The sequence below is a fragment of the Lissotriton helveticus genome, chromosome 5_1, assembly GCF_964261635.1.
Source record: "Lissotriton helveticus chromosome 5_1, aLisHel1.1, whole genome shotgun sequence".
Taxonomy (NCBI): domain Eukaryota; kingdom Metazoa; phylum Chordata; class Amphibia; order Caudata; family Salamandridae; genus Lissotriton; species Lissotriton helveticus.
In genome coordinates this window covers 263796105-263818289 of record NC_136065.1, presented here as the reverse complement: position 1 = coordinate 263818289, position 22185 = coordinate 263796105, and the positions used below count along the sequence as shown (strand labels likewise).

Sequence of the window (22185 nt, the reverse complement as noted above, 5' to 3'; positions counted from 1 at the left end):
AGTAGGGGTCCTGTGGAGTGGGGGTGTCTGGGTGGTTGGTGGAAGGAGATGCGTCTGTATGGGTAGGTGGTGCCTAAGTTGTGTAGTGCCTTGAACGTTTGTATATGTGAGAAATTCGAAACAAGTTTTTGCGTATCTGGAGCTAGTGGAACTCCCTGAGGTGTGGTGTGATGTGAGTTCTTTATGGAAGATTGAGGATGAGTCTGGCTGCTGAGTTATGGATGGTTTATACTCTTCTGGTGAGTTGCTTGGTGATCACGCTGTTGAGGATTTTCCCATAGTCCAACTTTCTTGGGACTAGGGTGAGTGTTGCTTGGGAACCATTTGAATATTTTGCTCAGCAACTTCAGGTGGTGGAAACAGGATGCAATGATGGCGTTCATTTGTGCGGTCATGTCCAGTTCGCTGTCAGTGAGGATTCTGAGATTCCTCGCATATGTGCTGGTTACTGGGTATGGGTCCAAGTTTGACTGGCCACCAGTTGGAGTCCCATGGCAAGGTATTGTTGCTGAAGATCACTGCTCCTGTCTTGTGGGTGTTGAGCTTGAGACAGTTGGCTTTAATCATCCAGTTAGTGACTTCAGTCACACAGGTAGTGAACTTGCTGCTTGTTTGGGGGTTTTATCAGAGAGGGAGAGTAAGAATTGCGTGTTGTCAGCGTAGGAGAGGATGTTGATTGGCCATAGAGATAGTGTATGCATTGAAGAGGGTAGGGTTGAGCAATGAAAAGTAGTAGCGGTTTTGATGGTGGTTATGGGCCAAAAGGTCAGGATACATTCTTTAGTCGTGATGGGAAGTTGAATTACAGATGTTACCGCATGCAGCATTCACTTCCCCTTCTTGTTTGTCCCTCCCAAGGAGTACAATCGAAGTACTGTGTCCTTCACTGCTCCCTTAATCTGTCACTCAATTTTTGTTTTTTGTTTAAGCAATTGACTAGAGTGCATGTTTTTTTCATCATCCTCCCTATTGTACTCTTCCTCAGTGTTGCTTCGATCTCCTACAATCCCCTCTTCAACATCCCTTTGCCTCCCACATGCTCTCCCTCCAAGTTGCTTTGCTCCCACTGTTAATCTCTGCTGTGGCCTCGTCCGTCATCTATGGTGCATCGCCCTCCCTGCTGCTTGCCCGACCCCGCTGAGTTGCTTCCCCTTCACCAGCATCTGCCCAGGTTTCTCCCCAAAACGACCTTTTTTTATTGTTATTGCCTGACCAACTCTGCAAAGAAAAAGAAGTGCTTGCATCATTTTGTAGGTGTGCATGGTTCATGCTTGCACCTATCTAATGTTAGCAAGCCTCGTCATAGACTTTTTAGGTCTTGCCTGCGCTGCATAGGAGACCTTTAGCCGTCGTGCAGCTCTTTTTCAAAGCACATACTCGTGCTTGTGGCGGCATACGCCTTACAAAAGTGTGCAGCGGCACGCCACAAGCACGAGTATGTGCTTTGAAAAAGAACAGAATGCCCTCCCCCACGCACGCGCGCACCACTCACGGGTGCACCCCTCCGCCTCTTCTCTCCCGCTGCAGCCTGCACACCTTTTTTTTTATTTTTATTTTTTAACTTTCAGCGCGAGGCTTGCGCTTGTTGTTACTTGTATTACTCTTCTCTGATGGAGGCTTGTTTTGATGGAAGCTTGCTTGTTTACTTTGTGTTCTTTGTCTCTCTTATACATTGGTGTAGGCATTGGTGTAGCGTCCTCTTCCTAGTCTTCTGTAGCCTCGCGACCTGGACCCTATTATTTGCTACTCATCTGCTTGTGTTCCCGGTTTTTATTGTACCTTTCTCCTGCTATCCTCACTCATTTGAGTTGATCTGCACTCCTCCCAACTGAGATTGAATGTTTTGGAAGCAAAGCATTTAGTTATTGTACTGTCTTGAATTCAGCTACACTACTTTTATTCCACTCTGAAAATAATGGCCACTGGATTCCATCTGGACAATTTTACCTTCCCTTGTCATAACTTGTATGTATTCCTAAGTGCTTGCTGGTGATACAGCATGTTTCCTCTCAAAGGTCATTCACTGTTAATTTCCTGGACGTATAGGGCCTTGTGTCATATGCATGCTCCTTCTTTGTACCCCACTGTCCAAGGCACAACAAGCACACTTCTGGGTCTTTTCTTTCAGTAGGTTTTGAGAGTAATCAGCACAGACTCCGAGCTTCCTCAGACCACTAAAAATCTCTCGATATAGTCTTCTAAACAGTGGGAGTCCACGTTATTTGACATAGCTATGCCCTTTTATCTCCAGTTGCTATCTTCTCACTTCTTATTCAGGTTGGCTGCTGCACTTCCCTTCATGCCTGCTTCCTTTTCTATGCTCATGACTGCCATTGTACATCATCAACACACTGTTATTTCTAGCCCTAGTATTTCTTTCATCTTGCTTGGATGACACCATCCTCGTGATCTAACATGGATGAGTTGATAGAATGGTGTAACAGAGTGCTCTTCTATTTTGCTAACATACTAATTCTGTTAAGAGAATGATTGGTTTTTGGAAGGGTGTTGATGTTCAGAAAATCAAAACAAGTTGAACCGGCATTCAAACTTATAGCATCCTAAGTTAAGAATCAGCATTTAAATCTACCATATTTGATCCAACGTGTCAACCAAAGACAACAGCAAATAACATTTAGATTTTTAAGTGCTTTGCATATTTTATTTCTCTGAAGTATTTCCACAGCAATGCTAAATTCACTTGGATGCAGCTACCTGAGAAAAGAACATTAACCAATTCTATGTTGAACGACAGATTTTCTAAACAAGGCCTCATTTTCAAACGTTTATGTAGTAACTCATTACCAGAATCCTTGGTCTGTAGAGCTTGTCTACATGCTTTAAGGATGACTTATCATGGAAGAATTCACTGCTCATCTTTACCGCTTACAGTGATACACTTTGTTCTGCACTTATTGCATTCACCTTCTAGTCCACTTTTTATATTGCAATCTTCATTTTGCAGATTATTAGCAACTCTGCTTGCAGTCTAGTCCCTTGCAATATTTTTCTACAATGAACCTCCTACTTTATTAACAGCAAGCATTTGCAATGTAATCGGTCTCGAATTTGTTAAAGTTAGAGCTGTTGACATTGAAAATGGCTGTTTTTTACGTTCGCTTTTTCATACCAACGGCAATAGCGCTATGCAAATATAATTATTCCCACTGCAAATAAAAACACAAAACTAAAAAACATTGCCATTTTCAACTCCAAAAGCTCTACCTTTAACAAATGCGAGACCGACTTCATTAGCATAGCCAATAGGTCTCGCTTTTGGTAACTTATAAGTACTTATTGTGCAGCACAATATCCTTGGTGCAACAACATCACCTGTTGCATGGCTAAGCACTTATAAGGTCCCAAAGGCGAGACCTATTGGCTATGCCAATGCTTTATTTTATTTGCCATACTGCACAGCCTTGTTAAAGCAATGCAGCAAGACTAGAACGATGGGCAAAGCCAGTCGGTCCCAAAGGTACGCCCTGTTGGTCTGGCAATGCTTTTTTCCTTGAAGTTGTAGCAGAACCACTTCTTACCATTTGGACACAACAAAGGACATACGAAAATCAAAACAAATATTTGCCACCTCCTGCTCAGTTTGCACTCTCCTGAAGGCACCTGAAAAAACAGTGCTAGAAAGGTCATTTAATCATGATAGCTGGAAAATTCAAAGCTAATTTTTAGGTTGGCTAGGCGGCTATTATACGTCAACTTCAGTCCCATTAATGCCATTTGGAAAGTAGATCAGTCCACATGTTTAAAAAAAACTACTGTTTGCATTCCGACTCTATGGTTGATACCCAAGACGGTCATAGCTCTCGGCACAATCTGTTAGACTACCTTTTTTTATTCCATCAATTTGTACCTGCTTTTGGGGGATGAAATAGCTATTCTTCTAGACGTCTGATTAATAAGTAAGGCCATGTGATGATAAAGAAAAGTTACTTACGCTCCTAGTTCTTTATCATGGTACGGTACATAATGAGGATGGATACCCCTTCCTCCTCTTTCATGGAATATGTAGAATGTAAAAATGAACCGATGGTCAACCACAGCTGCTGTACGACATAGGGCAATTTTGCTATGTTAAGGGGACAGTGGGCTATTGCTGCTTTTAAGGCTGCTGCTAATTTAGAATCTACTTCTTTTGAAAAAGAGAAAGGAAAGAGCTCTTCAACTCTCGTTTTCTGATCGGCTGATTATATTACATTTGGCTTTCTTTTAAAAGGTAAAATATGCACTGGACTTCAGTTAATGTGTCCTTTTTAAGATGGGCATGTGAAAAAATGTTGTGCAGAATAACAGTTTTTATTTGTAAAAGTGCTTACTGACCCTGCCCACAAGGGACAAACTCAGTGTTTATTACTTCAGTTAAGGGTTGACTTCAGAAACACTTGAATTAAAGATAATTAACTTTGCATTGCAGGTGATTAAGCTTAATTAAATTCAAGTTTATCATAACTTCACTATGCCATGTTTTTGTTTTGTTGAACAGGTTCATATGAATGTGGAATTTGTGGAAAGAAGTACAAGTACTACAACTGCTTTCAGACACATGTTCGAGCACATAGAGGTATTTTGTTTTCTTCCAATCCATTTTTCCTATGTTACGTCCGTGTGTTTTACACTTATGCAACAGATGTAGCTCACCTTGTGTACTGACAGTCTTTACAGTTACTTGCTCAGCATTAGCTTTCGTACACATCAGTCCATTATTAGACTAGTGCTCGTAAGTAAGCAAAACTCTACCGGTAAAATTGACAGATTTTCAAATACATTTTTCATAAACCAAAATTCAGCAAAATTCTTATAAGTGCGCTCTTGTCACTTATATTTTTGATTCGACATTGCCACATATCTCAACAATATTCATTGACCACTTTTTTTTCTCTCTGTAGACTTTCCTGTATTCCTCAAGTTTTCTGCTCTCCGTTACCAAGCCATGTTTCAGTATGAGCCTCCAGTTATCCTATAGACTGTTTGCATTCTGGGTGTATTCTTTTTTTTGATAAAGTACAATATCATGCCTACAACCCTGGGGCCGGCTACAACCAACACTGTTCAGCTAATGCAATGATTACACAGCTATTCAGCCGACAACCATCGGTCCGGCAGCAAATCTTCCAATAAATGTTACAATTCTAAGCATTATTTTCATATCCAAAAATAGGTGTCATCTTGCTTTTGTATTTTCTAAGAACATAACTCAACTTTTGACTCAATAGCTAAATGAGTGACATCATCTGCTTTCCACCATCCGTCTTACCTTGTGGCAGTTACGGTTGCCTTCGCAGTTATCCCACACACACCCCTCCCGGACTCGGCTCTGCGCGATTAAACTGGTCTACTACCCGACCTTCCCCCCCCCCCCATTAACCTCCTCCTTAGCCCGAAACCCCATGCATTTAAGTGTCTTCTATCTCATCCCCTGAACTATCAATATCCTCCTCCTCTAAAGGTTCACATAGGTCGCCCCTGTAGGTGTTCCAAGGGAGCCATACTTTGTTCCATTTGTGAGGATTCGCTCTCAGCTGATACACCGCCCGCTCTGTCACCATAATCGCATCCATATTTCTACACCATTGCGACAAGGTTGGTAACTCCGCCGCTCCCCACCTCTGTGCTATGTCTCTTTTGGCTGTCATCGTGCCTATCGTGACCCATAGTCTACCTTGATGTGTTAAGTCATTCGGGCCCCATATATTCAACAGGCACACACGTGAGTCGGGCGCCAAAGACACTCCTAGTGTTTGCGAAATGGTGCGCATCACCCGCTGCCAGTACCGTACCAGAGTTGGGCATTCCCAGAGTGTGTGTATGAAAGTACCCTCTATTCCACAACCCCTGAGACAAAGCGGGTGTGTTGCTCTGTGCAGTTTGAACAGTGTAGTTCTGGTGTAATATATTCTATGTAGAATTTTCAGCTGTACCAGGCGGAACCTAGCTGAGATACCCGCCTCACGCGGAGACGCTAGCGCCGCGTTCCAGTTCGAGTCATCCATGTCCCCTATCTCCTCCACCCATTTTTCTCGCAACTTTGCTAGTAGGTCTGACAAGTTATTCAACAGTTTACGATATGTAAGGGATGTAGCGCCCTCCTGCATAAAGTCAGTGAGCAGGCGATCTTCAAGCGGTGAGGCTTCCGGCACTGTAGTATCCGCTGGGATAGCCGCCATTAGGGCGTGCCTAATTTGCACATATCTGTATGTTTCTGTAGGACCTAGGTAGTAGTGTAGCTGAAGGTGTGAGAATGGGACCACCCCCTCCCTTGTCCACATATCTCCTACCGTTGAGATTCCTATGTTGTCCCATTGGGTGAATCCTTTGGTGTGGCGTAGGTGTCCCAGAGCCCTTGTGTCCCATAATGGTGTTAGCTTTGTTATGACTCCCCCCCCCCCCCCCACTTCAGTTTCGCCTGCGCCTTGTGCCACAATGTTACCGTGTGTCTGGTGGGTCCTATTAATTTAACCGCTGTTCCTTTGTGGTATAATGGTGCCAGCAGACTGTGCGTGCCCAACTGGGCCCTATCTGCAAGATAAGCCGGGTCGTCCTGTGGGGCGTGCAACCATTGATTAATAATCTTGAGCTGTGCTTCCCAGTAATACAACTGTATATTCGGCAGGGCGATTCCGCCGTCGTACCAGCTTCTATTAAGTTTTACATGCTCTATACGAGCTGGGCGATCTCCCCACAACAGACCTGCCATCGTCCCGGTAACCTTCCGGAAATAACCTGGAGGTATTAAGGTCGGTGTGTTCTCGAGCACATACAGGAAGCGCGGCAGCGCCATCATTTTAAATAATGCCGCTCTACCTAGCAGCGTCAGTGGAAGGGCTTTCCAGTGCTGTACGTCGCTCCGCAGTCTGATGAGCGGGGGTTACAGATTATTATCAAAGAATTCAGTAGCATCCTGGGTGACATAGATCCCTAGATACTTAAAGGAGGCAGTCGCCACCGTCAAGGGGCACTCATCAGGAAGAGTCGGTGGTGAGCTGTTTAGCCCGTAGATGACCGACTTTGCCCAATTTATGGTGTACCCAGATGCACGCCCGTGTGTGTCACACACTTCCAACAGGGTTGAGACTCCTCTCACCGGGTCCGTCAGATAAATCAACATGTCATCGGCGTATAGAGAAACTCTATCCTCCCAGTCATCGGTCCAGCAGATACCTTTCAGCAGCGGGGTTTTCCTAAGTGTCACAGCCAATGGCTCCAGAACCAGCGCGAATAGCAGTGGAGAGAGCGGGCATCCCTGTCTGGTTCCCCTCGCCAGTGGTATTTCACGGGAGATATGCCCATTCGCCACCACCCGGGCTACCGGGCTCGTGTAAAGCAACCTCACCCAGGAGATGAATTTGGCGCCGAATCCCATGTGAGCCAGCACCGTGAAGAGGTACTGCCATTCCACCATATCAAATGCCATTTTGGCATCGAGGGACAGTATAGCCGCCGGCTCCTTCAATAACGGTGCACGTGCCAGTGCTCCATGTACTCTACGTAAGTTGTGCCCCGTGCTTCTGCGGCATAAAGCCCGACTGGTCTGGATGAATCAGGTGCTCCAGGTGGGGCATCAACCTATTCGCCAATACTTTCGCTAGTATTTTCGCCTCAGCGTTAAGAAGCGATATCGGTCGATAGGATGTGCAATCGCCAGGTGGTTTACCCAGTTTCGGGATTACCTCAATAGTTGCCACTTGTTGGTCGGGGGGCAAGATGCCTACCTCCCGACTTTCCTCGTACATTGCCAACAAGGGCTCACACAAGGACTCTGACATTGTTTTATACCATTCAATTGGTATCCCATTGGGCCCGAGGGCCTTGCCTGAACGTACCGCATTTATAGCCAACTGAATCTCCTCAATCGTCAAGTCAGAGTCCAGGTCTGCCGCTGCATCCGTCGACAAAGTCGGCGTTTGCACTTCGCGGAGAGCTGCTATCGCCATGTCCTCAGTGACCTCTACCGTTGGGGAGTATACTCCTTGGAAATGATCTGCCAATGTGTCCACAATATCTTCCGGACGCGTGTGCATTACACCGTTCCATCCGCTATCTGCAAGATAGTCCTGTTACCCCCTTTTTTCTTGTCTAGCCAAGCCAGAAGCTTACTGGCCTTGTCTCCTATGTCGTACACCCGATGGGCGGTATCCGCCACATCCGCCATCGTCTGGCGTTTTAGGTGATCATCATGGAGCTGCTGACGCAGCTGAAGAGAATGTAGTGTGTCGTCTGATGGGTCTGCCATATGTGCCGCGTTTGCTCTGCCGAGTTCCAGCTCGAGCTCCACTAAATCCTCCCTTTGAGTGTGTTTGTGGCTTGTAATGCTAGAAATAGCCTGTCCTCTCAGGACCGTCTTGTATGCCTCCCACAATATCGAGGGAGACTCAACCGAGGTCTGGTTTTCTGCAAAGTAGTTTCGGGTTGCCTTCGTCAGGTCTTTACCAACGAATGGTATCTTGAGATACCCTGGGTAGATCGGATACACTCTTCTACGAGTCTTTTCCTGACTGGATAAGGTTAACGTCAACGGTGAATGGTCTGAGATGCCTCTGGGTGTATTCTTTAAGATTTATTTTTAAAGTACAGGTGCTTAGTAGGCATGGTATATCACATCAAGTGTAATGTCGGTGTCAGTCCTGGGACATACTAGAGGGCAAATAACTAATTAAAAGCATACTGATTGTTCCATGATGTGCACGTTCAAAACTTAATCCATGAAACAGTGATTGAAAAATCTTGCCCTGGAGATCACCTCCCCTGTGCGAAGTGTGGTGGGCCACTAGTAGAAAGTGTGAAATAACCTTAACAGATTAGGGTCTTCTACAAAATGAATTTTAGGTACCTTTACCTCTGGACTGTTCTCCTTACAGTATATCTGAACTTTTGTACTGTTCTTGGGACAAATGTCCTGTGAATTCTTTGAAAAAGATGTGCTGTTCTGCCTAGTACTTTTTCTGATTAGTCCTATGCTACGTACTGAAAAGCTGGACAGATTAGCTTTTACAGTGGCAAAATCACCGTCTACAGAATGGGTAATCCATGGCCATATCACTCTACCGTTCGCAATTTTCCAATTTCAGTATTGCCTACAACAGCAGCAGGCAGGCAGATATGCAGAAATGAGTATGGTATCATCAAGGAATCTTGGGAATTACCGTTCAGATTTCGATACAGGAGTGGGAATCTAGAAGTGTTTCTAAGTGGTATAAACTGTGAGAATGCTTTGAGTGGATCTCTCATATGCCTGGATATAACGATGTACGGACCCTGTAATGGTTCAGTAGCTAACTTATCTTGTCACTTGAGGGGTGCCGTGGCAACCGTGATTACGCCAGTGTTCATGCAACTTTCCAATTGGAGTTACTTGATGCTGAACGATCAAGGTTGTTGTGGGATGCTTCCGGGCATCGCATATCTGGTTACTGGGAGCTCCAGGGTTACTTGATGTATGCAAGTATTGTTTCCACTAATACATACAGTCAGGGAGGCGCCGTTATGGCCTTCACTAAATGTTTTTTAATACGGTTTGATTCTTTGAGCAGAATGAATGCCATGCTTCTACAGAAGAGCGTGCCCTTAACCTCCGCGCAAGAGACTTTTGATCTCCAGATCGCAAGGTCTTCAGCCGAGATACAGGCACCATACGTACTAACTGCCCCTTCCATTTTGGAGAAAATGTAAATCGTATCTTTAACATGTCTGATACAACTTGTATCATCCATCTATTTAAGAACATAGGTTCAGGACTGTTAAGCACCTTTCAGACAGTTTTCTGAGTTATACCAAACTGTATACACTTCGTGTTCGAAAGCATTTTTGGAGGACTTCCGATAATCCTGTTTCTAATAGCAGGTATCCTGATTGCTATTTTTCTGTTATGCAATGGATGTCTCAGTCACAAACGAGATGGAACAAGCACTCCTGAAGCGTAAATACCGTGATCGCATGGTACAACATCTGGGCACATTTCGCCTGAGAGAACTAAGTCCATCTTGGTTCCTGTCATTTAGACCAGTCTGGATGGACTGCATCTTACCTGTCCTCCGATGCCTGTTTTGCGGAGAAAAATGTGTGTTGGATCCCTGTCTGACACTCCCATCATGTGCGCAAACGGACATTGATGCTTTAATGGATCCGATAACGGTCCATGTTCTGCAGTGACACCAGCGTATTCCAGTATTGATGGCTTCATTCCTAGAGCCTCCACAGGTAGTCACGGCTCCTGTCGGAATGGATAACGGCTCCTCCACTGACACCCAGGCCTTGGACGGTGCACTGGCTGCCCCAGCATTGGCTGCAGGCAGTACGGAAGATCATCTGTGCTCAATTGACATAATCTGTGAGGTGTTACAGGGATCGTCGTCTGCGAAGGCAGGCAACAGTAATGTTGCGTCAACCAGCCAGGACACATAAAGATTTGGCTCATTGTGTGCTGGAAGAAATTCGCCCTTTTTTAAAACAAACTAAATTTTGAAATCAAAAACAAATTGACACTTTTTGTGGACATTCATGGTTTTCAGACGCTTGTATTATGGCTTAAGTGACAATTTCCTTTTTCCATTTTTTTAAAGATTTTTTTGAATTTTTAAAACATTTAATTAGCATGACTATTTGTTTTACAATAATTATTTGTGTACCAGTGCCTAGTCAGCCTAGTAGTTTGTTTAGAATTTGAATTAAGACGTCCAGTCGGATGGGGAGTGGGTGTTATATTCCATATAGGTACCCTAATATGGGCTCAGGTAACAACATAACCTTTCACCTAGATTCTTCCCTACATTACATACATAACTGTTCTTAGGGGCTGATCTTTTACCTAGATACGACGCTGCATTCAGAACGCAGGATTTTCCCTGGCAAAAACCTCATACATTATGCATGAGGATTCTTGGAAGAACAGCAGGGCTAACATCTCCTGTATAATATCTATGTACCTCGTTAATTCATGATGTCATCCTAAGTCCGACAAAGTAGTACAGAGAGGTAGAACCCCTGGGGAGACCTATGGATATATATACATCTTATCTTGCCCCGATAGAAAGGGGAGACCAGGACTTCCCGGCCAACATACCGACCAGAGACGCTGAGGTTCCTGCATGCAGATACTCCACCTCACAGTGGTCTTACATCCCTTGCAGGGTGTCCAACCCGAGACCAAGACGGGGTCCCACAGTCTCTCGATCCAGGTGATGGGGTTAACTTTATCCTAGAGGGATTATTGGCTTAACACGTACACACATGCTAGGTACACTTAGGTACATCTAGTTAGCAAGGCATTGTAAGAGTACACACTTTTATTATAATGTATTTTATATACTCATAGGTATTCATGATTATTGCAAGATGGTAGAACTCTATCATCCTTTTACTTTCATAGTGCTTCTTATCATTTATATCTGTTACTGCCTAGTGTTTGTTGCAGCTCATCTATTTTACACTCGAATAACGTCTGTTCAATAAATGCTTATTAAAAAAACGTCCAGACCGTTTATTCTGTGTATCTCCCTGAGACTAAGTGAGCACGAGTGACTGAGCGAAAAGTAGTACACTGTTTCCACGGTCATGAGGGATCAGGGTTGTCATGTTCGATTGTTGCCAAGAACTATTTTCCCCTTGGTAAGAGGAGATTCTAGTGGCACTGTGAGAGGGCTGATACAGAAGGCTAACATACCCAGTGGTGGAGTTAAGAATCAGTCCTACAGTGTATGTTGTCCGAACGTGCAGTTCCTGTATACGTTTTTATAGGGACTACACAACACAAGTTATCCTTGTAGCTCTGGACTGGGCATGGAGAGTATGGTATCTTGAGCTTCCGAACGTGAGTGTCGATCCTCCGTCAGGCTTCCCCTTCAGGAAGATCTTCTGTCACAGCAGCAGGGGATGGTCTCCCATCCAAACCTGTCCACTCTCCGCCTTCTTGCTTGGAGATTGAGCGGTGGCAGTTGATAGCTTTCAACCTTCCTCCCTTCTGCTTTTATCTTGTAGTAAATCCCTGACGAAGGGCTAATGTGAGCCCGAAATGCATGAGGTAATATAACAGCTAGCAACTAAGGATGTTTTACGTTTTTTGGAAACGTGCCTGGAACAAGGCATGGATGTGCATATCCATGGCATGAGAAAAATTGAAAAACGCATCAGCAAATTGTGTGTGAAATAATCAAATAAAAGAGAATGAATTTAACAGATTTGGAATACAAGGATTCTTTGTGGATAATGCTCAGAGCGACGGTCACAAAATATGTGACATGCAACAGTGCCCCTGGATTTGGAGTGGATGCCCGCTCCTCTATCTATGATGTTATTCTGGCAGCCATGCGTCCCTCCACAGGAGACGGTATACGCCTGCCTGTTGGAAGTGATTTGTATCATATTGTACAGAAAAGTGTCCCTACTTTCTGCCTTCCTTTCTGATATTTTACCTTTCTCCAGCAGGGCTCTGCTTTGAACACTCTGAAGGGTTATCTCTCTACTCTGCCTACCTTCTTGCGGTTGCCTTACCAGCCCTCTTCAATTGAGTCCTGTATTTTAAATAGATTTTTGAAGGGCCTTGTTCATATGTTTCCCCCTTATCCTTTTACTATGCCTCAGTTGGACCTTAATGTTGTCCTCACAGTCTTGATGTGTGCTCCTTTCGAGTCTCTTCACAATTGTCCCCTCTGGCTGCTCAAAATGAAAACAACCTTCCTCTTGGCTATTACATCTGCCCAGAGGGGGAGTGAGCTGCAGGCTTTATCTTCCAGGCCTCCATTCTTATCAGTTAACCAGACAAACTGGCGCTTTGCACTAGGGCCTCTTTCCTGCCAAAAGTGGTAACACCATTTTACGTGGGCCAATCTGTCACCTTGTCCACCTTCTACACTATTCCACATCCCTATAGGGAAGAGGAGTGACTCCACCGTCTGGACGCAAAAAGAGCGCTGCCATTCTATCTTGACTGCACATGAGAGTTTCGGCTGGACACCCAACTCTTCATGGGGTATGCTGGGGCGAAGAAAGGTCGGACGGAGCAGAAACGGACCATCTCTCAATGGGTCTTTCTCTGCATCAGATCTGCTACGCATTGGCAAAGAAGCAGCCTCCTGAAGGCTGACCGACTCATTCCGCTAAAGCTGCGACCACTATGTTAGCACGCAGAGTCTCAGTCCTAGACATCTGCCTGGGCTTGCCTGCACATGTTTATCAAGCATTACTGCTTGGACAGTCAGGTTTGTAGGATGGGCATTTCACCTGTTTGGTCCGGTAGGACTTACTAGTTTAAATTTGTCCGCAGACCCACCACCAGGGATGGTATTGCTTTGGTATCTAGTCAAAGGGAAGGATTCTGCAGCTAGAAGTCTTTGTGATATGAAACAAGTTACTTACCTATGGTAATGCCTTATCTGTAGGAGACAATATGTAGCCGAAGATTCCGTACTGACCCACCCATCTTCCCTGATTTGGGGACAGTTGTCTAGGGTCAGGGATGATCACTTTCAGGGCCCTAGTTTGGGCATACGAGTATCAGTGCACTATATGACTTTGCGCTTCTGGCATGGAAAGTCATGAAAAGTATTGATGTGGCGCCTACATAGGTGACGCAGACGTCACTTCTAGGGTGGACGATACCGATGATGCGTGGAGCCGTTTGATGCAATTTACGGGGGTACTGCTCACTAAAAATCTTTCAGATCCAGTCTGACGCCTGGTGAAATTCAAAAGAAAGGAATCTGCGGCTAGATATTGTCTTACCAGATAAGGTGTTACCGAATGTAAGTAACTTGTTCTTTAGGGTGCAAGCCCGCACTTAAAATAAATTAAAACAGAAGATGGGAGAATTAACATGCAGCTATTCAGAGGACAAACCCATGGCAACAGGAGGAAGTGTATAGACGATTAAAATACATCTTTAAATGGGATGACATCAGCATTACAATGATCAGGATCATAGTTGGGTACTCGTCATTCCCTGAGAGGAAACGCTTGTAGCGCTTAAGCCAATGTTCCCATACCTTGAAGAACTTATGAGGGTACCCCCTACTTTTGTACGTGACCTTCTCAGTAGCTATATATACATTCATCCCAGTCTTCCATTCAGTCATGGTAGGGACATCCGGTGCACCCCAGTGGCACGTCACGTCCCGCTTAGCCACCATCAGCCCAAGGTTGCAGAAAAGAAGTTTCAGTCTTGTAACATCTACATCCGGCGGGATACCCAGTAGAATATATTTAGCATCAAGAGGGATGTCTGTACCCAACACTCATCTGAGTTCCCGCACCACCGTGACCAGTACGTCTGAATAGCTGGGCAGCCCCATATGGTGTGTATGACTGTACCTCTAGCGTCCCCACAGGGCATGGAGTCTGGGGAGGCTGCCCTCTCCTTATGGTGCAGTTGGTCCCTGTCATGGTAGATCCGATGTAGTATCTGAGTTGGATCAGGTGTAGTCGTGCCTTTATGGCTACTTCCCTTGGGTGCATCAGGGCCGCCTCCCACTTGACGTCCTCCTACTCACACACGTCCACCTCCCACCTGACAGTCAGCTTGGTTAATATGTCCGGCCTATTATTGTTTAGCATCATATCATTGGGAGAGATGGCCCTTGGCTCTAGCTTTTCAAACAACAACCTGCCCTCTAGTGAGGCATATTCAGGTATATCCAAGCCCCCAATCTCTCTGCATGACAAGTATGCCTCAGCTGCGCTTACTTGAGATACTGGTTCTGGTTCATGAAGTACTCTCTGTAGGGCCGCAAAAGGTATCAAAGTGACCTTCTCCAGGAGTTCCCCTATACTGGGAATTCCCAGCTGATCCCATGCCTCAAAACCCAACTCCTGCATCCATGCATCCTCCCAGACCGACTCCGTTTGCGTTATTTGTTCTGTGTGCATAGTGGCTTTCTGCCAGGTGTCTAATGCCACATGTCGCCGGCAGCACCTTTCGAACTCCCTACCTGCCATAGAGATAATGCAGGCACGACTGGCTCCAATCGGTAGGTGCGACTGATCTTGTGGTGTGAACAGTCAGTCATCTATGGCCACCATATGGACCGCCCAATATTAGGCCGGTATGTCTGGGGGAGCAATCCCTCCATTGTAAGGCTTTCATTGGAGGGTTGCGAGTGCTAAAATGGAGTGTCCACCACACCACCGTAAGGTCCTCAAGTCACCCTCCAATTTGATAAAAGTGGCCTCTGGGATCAGGGAATAAGTGTTCTGCAGGGTTTATAGTAACTTGGGGAGCATAATCATTTTTAAAAAGTTACCCTCCCCATCAGGAAAGGTGCAGAGTGCGCCACCTCCCGGCGTCTGCAAGAAAATCTTGTATCACCTGGCCCAGATTTTTAGTGACACATCTTGCTGTGGCGAGTAACCTGAATGTCCAGATACCAGAAGCCTTAGTTTGTCACCTGGAGCGTCTGGGTAAAACCAGTCTGATCAAGCAAGCAATAAGGGTGACAGCGAACCGATTTGCCCCAGTTGATGAGGTATCCAGGTTGAGTCCTATACGTCTCGAGCAACTGTGGAATAGCCAGAATTCTGGTTGCTGGCTTGGTAACTTAGAGGAGTAGGTCATCTGCGTATAACAAGACTACTTTGACAACCCCATTACTATCAGAAATTTTTAACCCATAAATATCAGGACAGGCACGCACCACAGCAGCCAAAGGCTGTATGGTAAAAGCAAATAGCAAAGAGATAGTGGGTATCCCTGTCAGGTGCCCCGCCCAATCAAGAAGGCAATCGATAGGAGCCATTCACCCTCACCATTGCAGTGAGGGTTTGGTAGAGCAGGGAAATCCACCGTCTGTATTTAGGGCTTAAGCTGAATTTCCGCAAGTCTGGTGAAGGAAGGACCAGTGACTTGCGTCGAACACCTTTTCTGCATCCAACGCTAAAAATACATGGGGTTCCTTCCTATAGCAAACCTCCATTATCCAATTGTGTAAACAATGGAGTTTAAGTCTGGTGGATCTGCCCAATCAATCTTTGGGGATGAGTGGGTCTATCACAGTTAGAAGCCTGGTAGCCAGAATCGTGGCCAACATCTAAACAAAGGTGTTGGCCACGATTCTGGCTACTGGTTGCCTTGTTTATGAATCACAGTGATGGCCATGCGCTGCAGATCCGACGGGAGCGCTCCCTTTTTCCAGGCCTCTCTAAAGAGGTCAAGCATATATGGATCCAACATTCCTAAGTAGCGCTTGAAGAACTCAGTCGGAAGGCCATTTGGTTACAGCACCTTCCACGGTTTAAGTTGCGCAATTGCTGCCTGAACCTCCTGGAGTGTAAGATTCTCCTCCAGCACCAGCCAGTAATCAGCTGGTACCACTGGTATATCAGTCATAGCTAAATGCTTGGCTATTCGCTGATCGTCTGCCAGTGGTCTGGCCCTGCGAAATCGCCATATCAATTGAGAGGGGATTTCCCTGTCTTGTCAATAATACATTGCATTGCTTGAAATATGGTGTTGAGTGAGATGTATCATGGTCAGGACATACAGGTAAGCATACATTGAATCTGTGGGTGTACCTACGGGGCGTGAACATATAGTCCAACCGGGATAGAGAGCCATGGACGGAGTGGCTGTCCCCCTGGATCCCCTTGTGAATCCAGCATGATAAATCAAGGGGTTTCCCGAACCTAGCCAAGCAGGGAGCCTTGGTACCAAGCAAGTGGGTCTCCTGTAGGAGAAGGATGTCGGCCGTATATCTCTTGGCCTGTTGAAGAATGGCGCCCAGCTTGATTTTATTAAGTAAGACCCTGACATTCCATGATACTACTTTCAGGTCTCTGAAAGGGTAAGTATTTACCAGGGTGGTCATCTATTGGATGTATAAGGATACCAGGCGTCTTACAGGAACCAAAAATTGGGCTTCGTGTCTGCGTATGTGTAAAAACTTGAAAGTAAAATAAGCAAATGCCCCACAACCCCCAACTTCTCCACTACCAACCCCCTCCCCCCGATAATGCCAAGAACAAGGAACATCTGTCGAGGCTGGATGCACACCCGACCCCCAACGGGGAGCCGAGAGCCCCCTCCAATGATTCCCAACTTTCCCCAGAAATTCAACATGGGGTACAAATGTCTGGGGCTGGACAGGTACATCACATATCGTCCATGTTACTCCGAGTGCCAAAGAAAACATGTATAGGTATCCGACCATTGGTGGAGACCAGAACCTGAGCACCCAGTGACAGATCGGTTCAGGATGCCCGTTCTGGGCTGGAGGATGATTGGTCGGAGCCTTACCTATGTCTTTTCTTTCATTTTGTCCTTCTGGGTCGATTTTGCTGTGAGCCAGGGGATGAGTCAGACTCCAGCGGTGAAGGAGAGCGAGATTTTAACTGGGTATGTTCATCAGACCAAACAAACACAGCTTCAGGCGTATCAAAGAAGAGTGACTTAGAGATATATACCCATTGTAGCCTGGCGGGATATAGGAGTGTATATTGGATAATGAGCTCTCGCAACCGCCGCCTTGCGGCCAGAAAGTATTGATGTTGTTGCTGCACCAAGAGGGTATAATCTGGGAATATCAGTATTGGTCGAGAGTCAAAGATGAGTTTGTCATTATGTAACCTAACATACTGCAACGACTGGCCTTGGGTTTTCCCCAGGAGGAGGTTTCTTCATGAGTGCCCGGTGGGCGCTCTCAACAACAAAGCAGGATGGTAGCATATAATCCGGTAGGGGATCCCTGAGTCATTGGGTGAGGATGCAGTTCATCGAAGTACCTTCACAGCCCTCCGGAAAGCCCCGAAAGCAGAGATTGTTGCCTCAGGCGTGGCCCTCCGTGTCTTCAACCAGGGATGCTAGTTCCTGTGAGATCAGCGTTAGTTAGTGGAGAAGCGTGGCTCAGTGGTTAGAGGCGGCAGACCCGGAAGCTGAGATCGACCGTGGACCAGGGTTCGATTCCCCGCCTCGGCGGGTCTCGGGCTCAAAAAAATTCCACGGACTCGACAATTCTCGCTCTGGTGCCTACTCAACTCACGGGGTCACACTCTGCGACTCTGGGCAATAGCTTGCTTAATCTCCACTACGGCCCCTCGCGGCGGGATGCCTGGCTTTCACCTTGTGGACACCCTGCCGGGGTTTCTCACAGAGGAATACCAGGACGGGTTCCCTAAGCAAGCGCCGGGACGCTTACGGGCAGCTGTGCGCTTTACAAGTCCAACACATTTACATTTACATTTACATTTATTGACCTGCTGTTGCAAATTAGTCACAGTAGCCTCAATGGACGAGACCCGTGTTTCCACTTCAGTCATGCGATCCACTGCTTTCCTTAGGTCTTGGCGGAGAAATGAGACCTCCGATCCAGCAGCACTGATTTTTGCGTCAAGTGTATCCCTGGCTTCTGTGATGGCTGCCAGGACTGCAGCGTTGTCTGGAATTGGGCCTCTCATGCCCCCCCCGGCCCGTTGCCGTAGTATGCCATAACCCGCAGTAGCTTCCAAGGAGGCCTGTGATTGATGTGCCGGCTGCTAGCAGGAGATGACAATAAAAGAGTGGGGGTAAAGGGGACAATCGCCACTTGTAGCACCCTCATGCGTGGCACCACTACCTACCAGGGCCCGTCCGGCACCAGGCGAAGTGATGGGGTGCCCGGCCAAGATTTCATGCGTGCAGCGAGGGCCAAGGGAACTCTGCTTCAGGCGTATATAGCACACCAGCGTGCCTGGTCTGTGTGGTCAGCCTCTGGCCCCAGCAACAGGATCCAACTCGGGAGCAGCCCCACAGCAGGGGCCCCCTACGCCCTTTGTATAAAGCAACAGGAGGCTGATGTTAACTGAGCGCCCATACCTGAGCGGGGCCGCATTGAGAAATCCCAGGCCGGGAGAAGACCCACACTCGCAGTCTTCACCAGACCCAGCACCCGCCCCCACGCCGCAAGTCTGCAGGAGGATCCAAGGAGGGAGCCCAGCTGGAAATACACAGTCCGAGCCCCGGTGCCAAAAGAAGCTCCTCACCTTCGGGGTCAAATCTGACTCCACGGCCTCTCACCTCACTCCAATCAAGCCCAGGGGCAGGATAAGAGCGGCATATCCAGCCCTTCCCAGTCTCCGGAAGGCGTCAGGGCTCAAAACACGCTCCGCCGCTGGCGATCCGCCCCGCGATCCACTGGTGCAGATACAAAGTGGGTCCTGGTCTCGCCACACCCAGCGAGCTGCACTGGGCAGGATAGTTAAGCTCAGCGCTGTCTCACATAGAGTGTCCGGCCGATATTAGGGCTGAGATACCGGGGACTCGGGCGGAGTGTTAGCGGCGGCCATCTTGGGTGAGTCAACACCATAAAAGCATACGGCCATGGCTCCGCGCAGCGGACGCGCTCAGCGGTCGCACCGGGTTAGTGCCGGAGTTACGCCAGAGTTCAGCCCGTCTGCGCCCGTCCGCGCTGAGGACGGGCTGCAGGACGGGCTGTATCCAGGGTCCTCCGCCCCTTTCCCGCAAGTATCACACTCTTATACTCTGGAGGAAATGCTGTCTTGGAAACCGATTGACTCTCTGTGCCATCATAGGTATATACCTGAGGAAGTACTGGTCATGGCTCCACATATTAAACATACCCGGAGCCCTGACTCATTCCCCATGATCAACCACTCATCTGTCAACTTATGCCCCACGCCTAAAAAGATTCGTGCGGAGAAGGGATACCTTATTAATGCTCGCTCCATAATCAAAAACAATGTCGCCTTTCATGATTTTGTGTTGGCTAGAAGACCTGCCTGGGTCTTTGTCACAGAGACATGGGCCTCAGAGACCTCAGGACACGACCTCCTCATGGCCATCCCAGAGGGCTATTCATTACACAGATTTGATAGAGTTAAGCGAAGGGGAGGTGGTCTAGCAATTCTCTATCAGTCGCATCTTATCTGTTGTATTAATGCCCTGTCGGCTCCACCCGACCCCTTCCAGGTCCTACATTTCTTTATTTCTTCATCTCCTTCTGCGTCCTTTGTTGGCCTTCTCGTGTATAGGCCTACTGGACCTAGATCCAAATTTAGCTGCGACCTGTTTAGAATCATGAAGCCATATGTTGGAAATCCCCATTTTACTATTCTGGGTGACTTAAATTTTCACTTAGACGACCCCACCTCTAAAGACACCTCCTCCTTGGTCGATCCCCTTGAAAGCCTGTGGCTTTTCCCAACTGGTAAAAGGCCCAACTCATCGGGCAGGCCACACACTTGATGGAGTCTTCTCTAACGACCCCAGGGTTAAAACAGGCACCCCTGAACTGTTGGTCTGGTCAGACCACCTGGCAGTTCCTATAGTATTGACCCTTCCTTGCTTAGATCCGTCCATGAAGGGTCTGACTCAAGGAGAGGGCAAAAGGAACTATAAAAATATCACCAACGACTCTTTGGCCCCTCTTATCAAGTCGGTCCCCGCGCCGTTAGACCCAGAGAAGGCAGCACAAAATCTTGCTAATACCATCGATGGGGCTATAGATATCCTAGTCACACGCTCCAGTCACACGCTGATATTCAGCGAGGCGTAGGCCTTCTGCCCCCTGGTTCACCGAGCCTCTTAGGATGATGAGACGGGTGCAGGAGACAGGAGAGAAAATGGAGGAAATCTTGGGACACCGTGGACAGAGAGCTTCACAAACAACTGTTAGGGGAATATAAGGCTATGGTCATTAAGACTAAGCAGCAATACTTTTCCAACCTTACTACCTCCCTTACCTCATCAAAGGAGCTGTTCAAAATAGTGGACTCCCTCTGTTCACTGCAAGTTCAAGACCCAGTTACTGGATCACAGGAGTTCTGCGATAAGATCTCAACCTTTTTCCACACTAAAATTGATGACATTGCCTCTGAGTTGGAAACGCAGAAACAATCTCTAGGAAATCACACTATTCAGGCTCTTACCAATTCTGAAGCCTGGCTTAAAGATCCCACCACGACTCTGTCTAATTTTCCGGTGATCACTCTCGACATCCTTAACTCTCTGCTAAACAGGATTAAATCCTCCTCCCCTCTGGACCCCTGTCCCCTTAGAATAATGAAGGAGTGTAGGGACACACTACTTCCTCCATTGCTGGAGGTAATGAATAGTGCCCTGCTTCATGGGGTTTATCCATCAGCCTGGAAGAAAGCGATTGTTAAGCTATTACTGAAGAAACCCTCCTTAGACCCCACCATCTTGAAAAATTTCCGACCTATATCTTTACTCCCTGCTCCCGCCAAAATGCTAGAGATCCACCTGAACTCACACCTGTCTGCTTTCCTTGACTCCACTGGGTTCTTAGATCAGACCCAGCACGGGTTCAGGAAGCTGCATAGCACGGAGTCTGCACTTACCATGGTGACAAATCACATCAGAGTGAAAGTGGATCAGGGGCTGACAACGCTGCTGGTTTTACTCGATCTGACCGCAGCATTTGACACCCTATCTCCTTCAATTCTAACATCTCGTTTGAGGGAGATAGGAGTGGAGGGGCCCGCTTTGAGCCTTCTGTCCTCCTTTTTAGATCTTAGAGAACAGAGGGTCAAATATGGAGAATACCTCTCCCCTGCTACTTCATTGCAATGTGGGGTACCACAGGGGTCGGCTCTAAGCCCTACCCTATTCAACATTTATGTGGCCCCACTAGCAAGACTAGTAAAAGCACATGGTATGGAAGTAGTGTCATATGCAGACGACACTCAGGTCATGGTGTCACTGGCCCAACCGGCCAGCAACTCCGCATCCAGCTTCAGGAGTTGTATGCAATCAGTCTCTGACTGGATGATACTCAACTCCTTGAGGCTGAATGCCGAAAAGACCGAGGTGCTGATATTTGGAAGGGACCAGGATGTATGGTCGAATGAATGGTAGCCGTCTTCCTTGGGAACATGCCCTGTCCCCTCTCATTCAGCCAGAAATTTAGGGGTTATTTTTGACACCTCGCTGGCAATGACCCTTCAGGTCAATAGAACGGTGGCTACTTGCTGGGGAATTATCAAAATTCTCCGACGAATAGTGCACTACCTTTCTCCCCAGGCTAGGAAACAGACAGTAGTTGCGCTGGTCGGGGGAAGACTGGATTACTGCAATTCTCTTTATGCAGAGATCAACAAGGGACTGATCCAGCGCCTCCAAACAGTACAGAATGCGGCCGCAAGATTTGTACTACATATTCCCCGCTCCTCCTCTGCGACACTAGCCAGAAAGAGGCTTCACTGGCTTCCCATAGAGCATCGTATCTCCTTTAAGAT

The 22185-nt window shown here is 47.0% G+C and overlaps 1 protein-coding gene across 10 annotated transcripts in view; it reads left to right on the top strand.

The window, feature by feature from the left end:
* LOC144754418 (zinc finger protein 618-like) overlaps nt 1-22185 on the top strand; it is a 1175017-nt gene that overhangs the window by 423639 nt on the left and 729193 nt on the right. For all 10 annotated transcript variants that reach the window (XM_078642172.1, XM_078642166.1, XM_078642168.1 and 7 more), the window contains one exon: nt 4499-4576. In XM_078642172.1, the coding sequence (XP_078498298.1) occupies nt 4499-4576 (78 nt within the window). The remainder of the gene's footprint in view (nt 1-4498; nt 4577-22185) is intronic.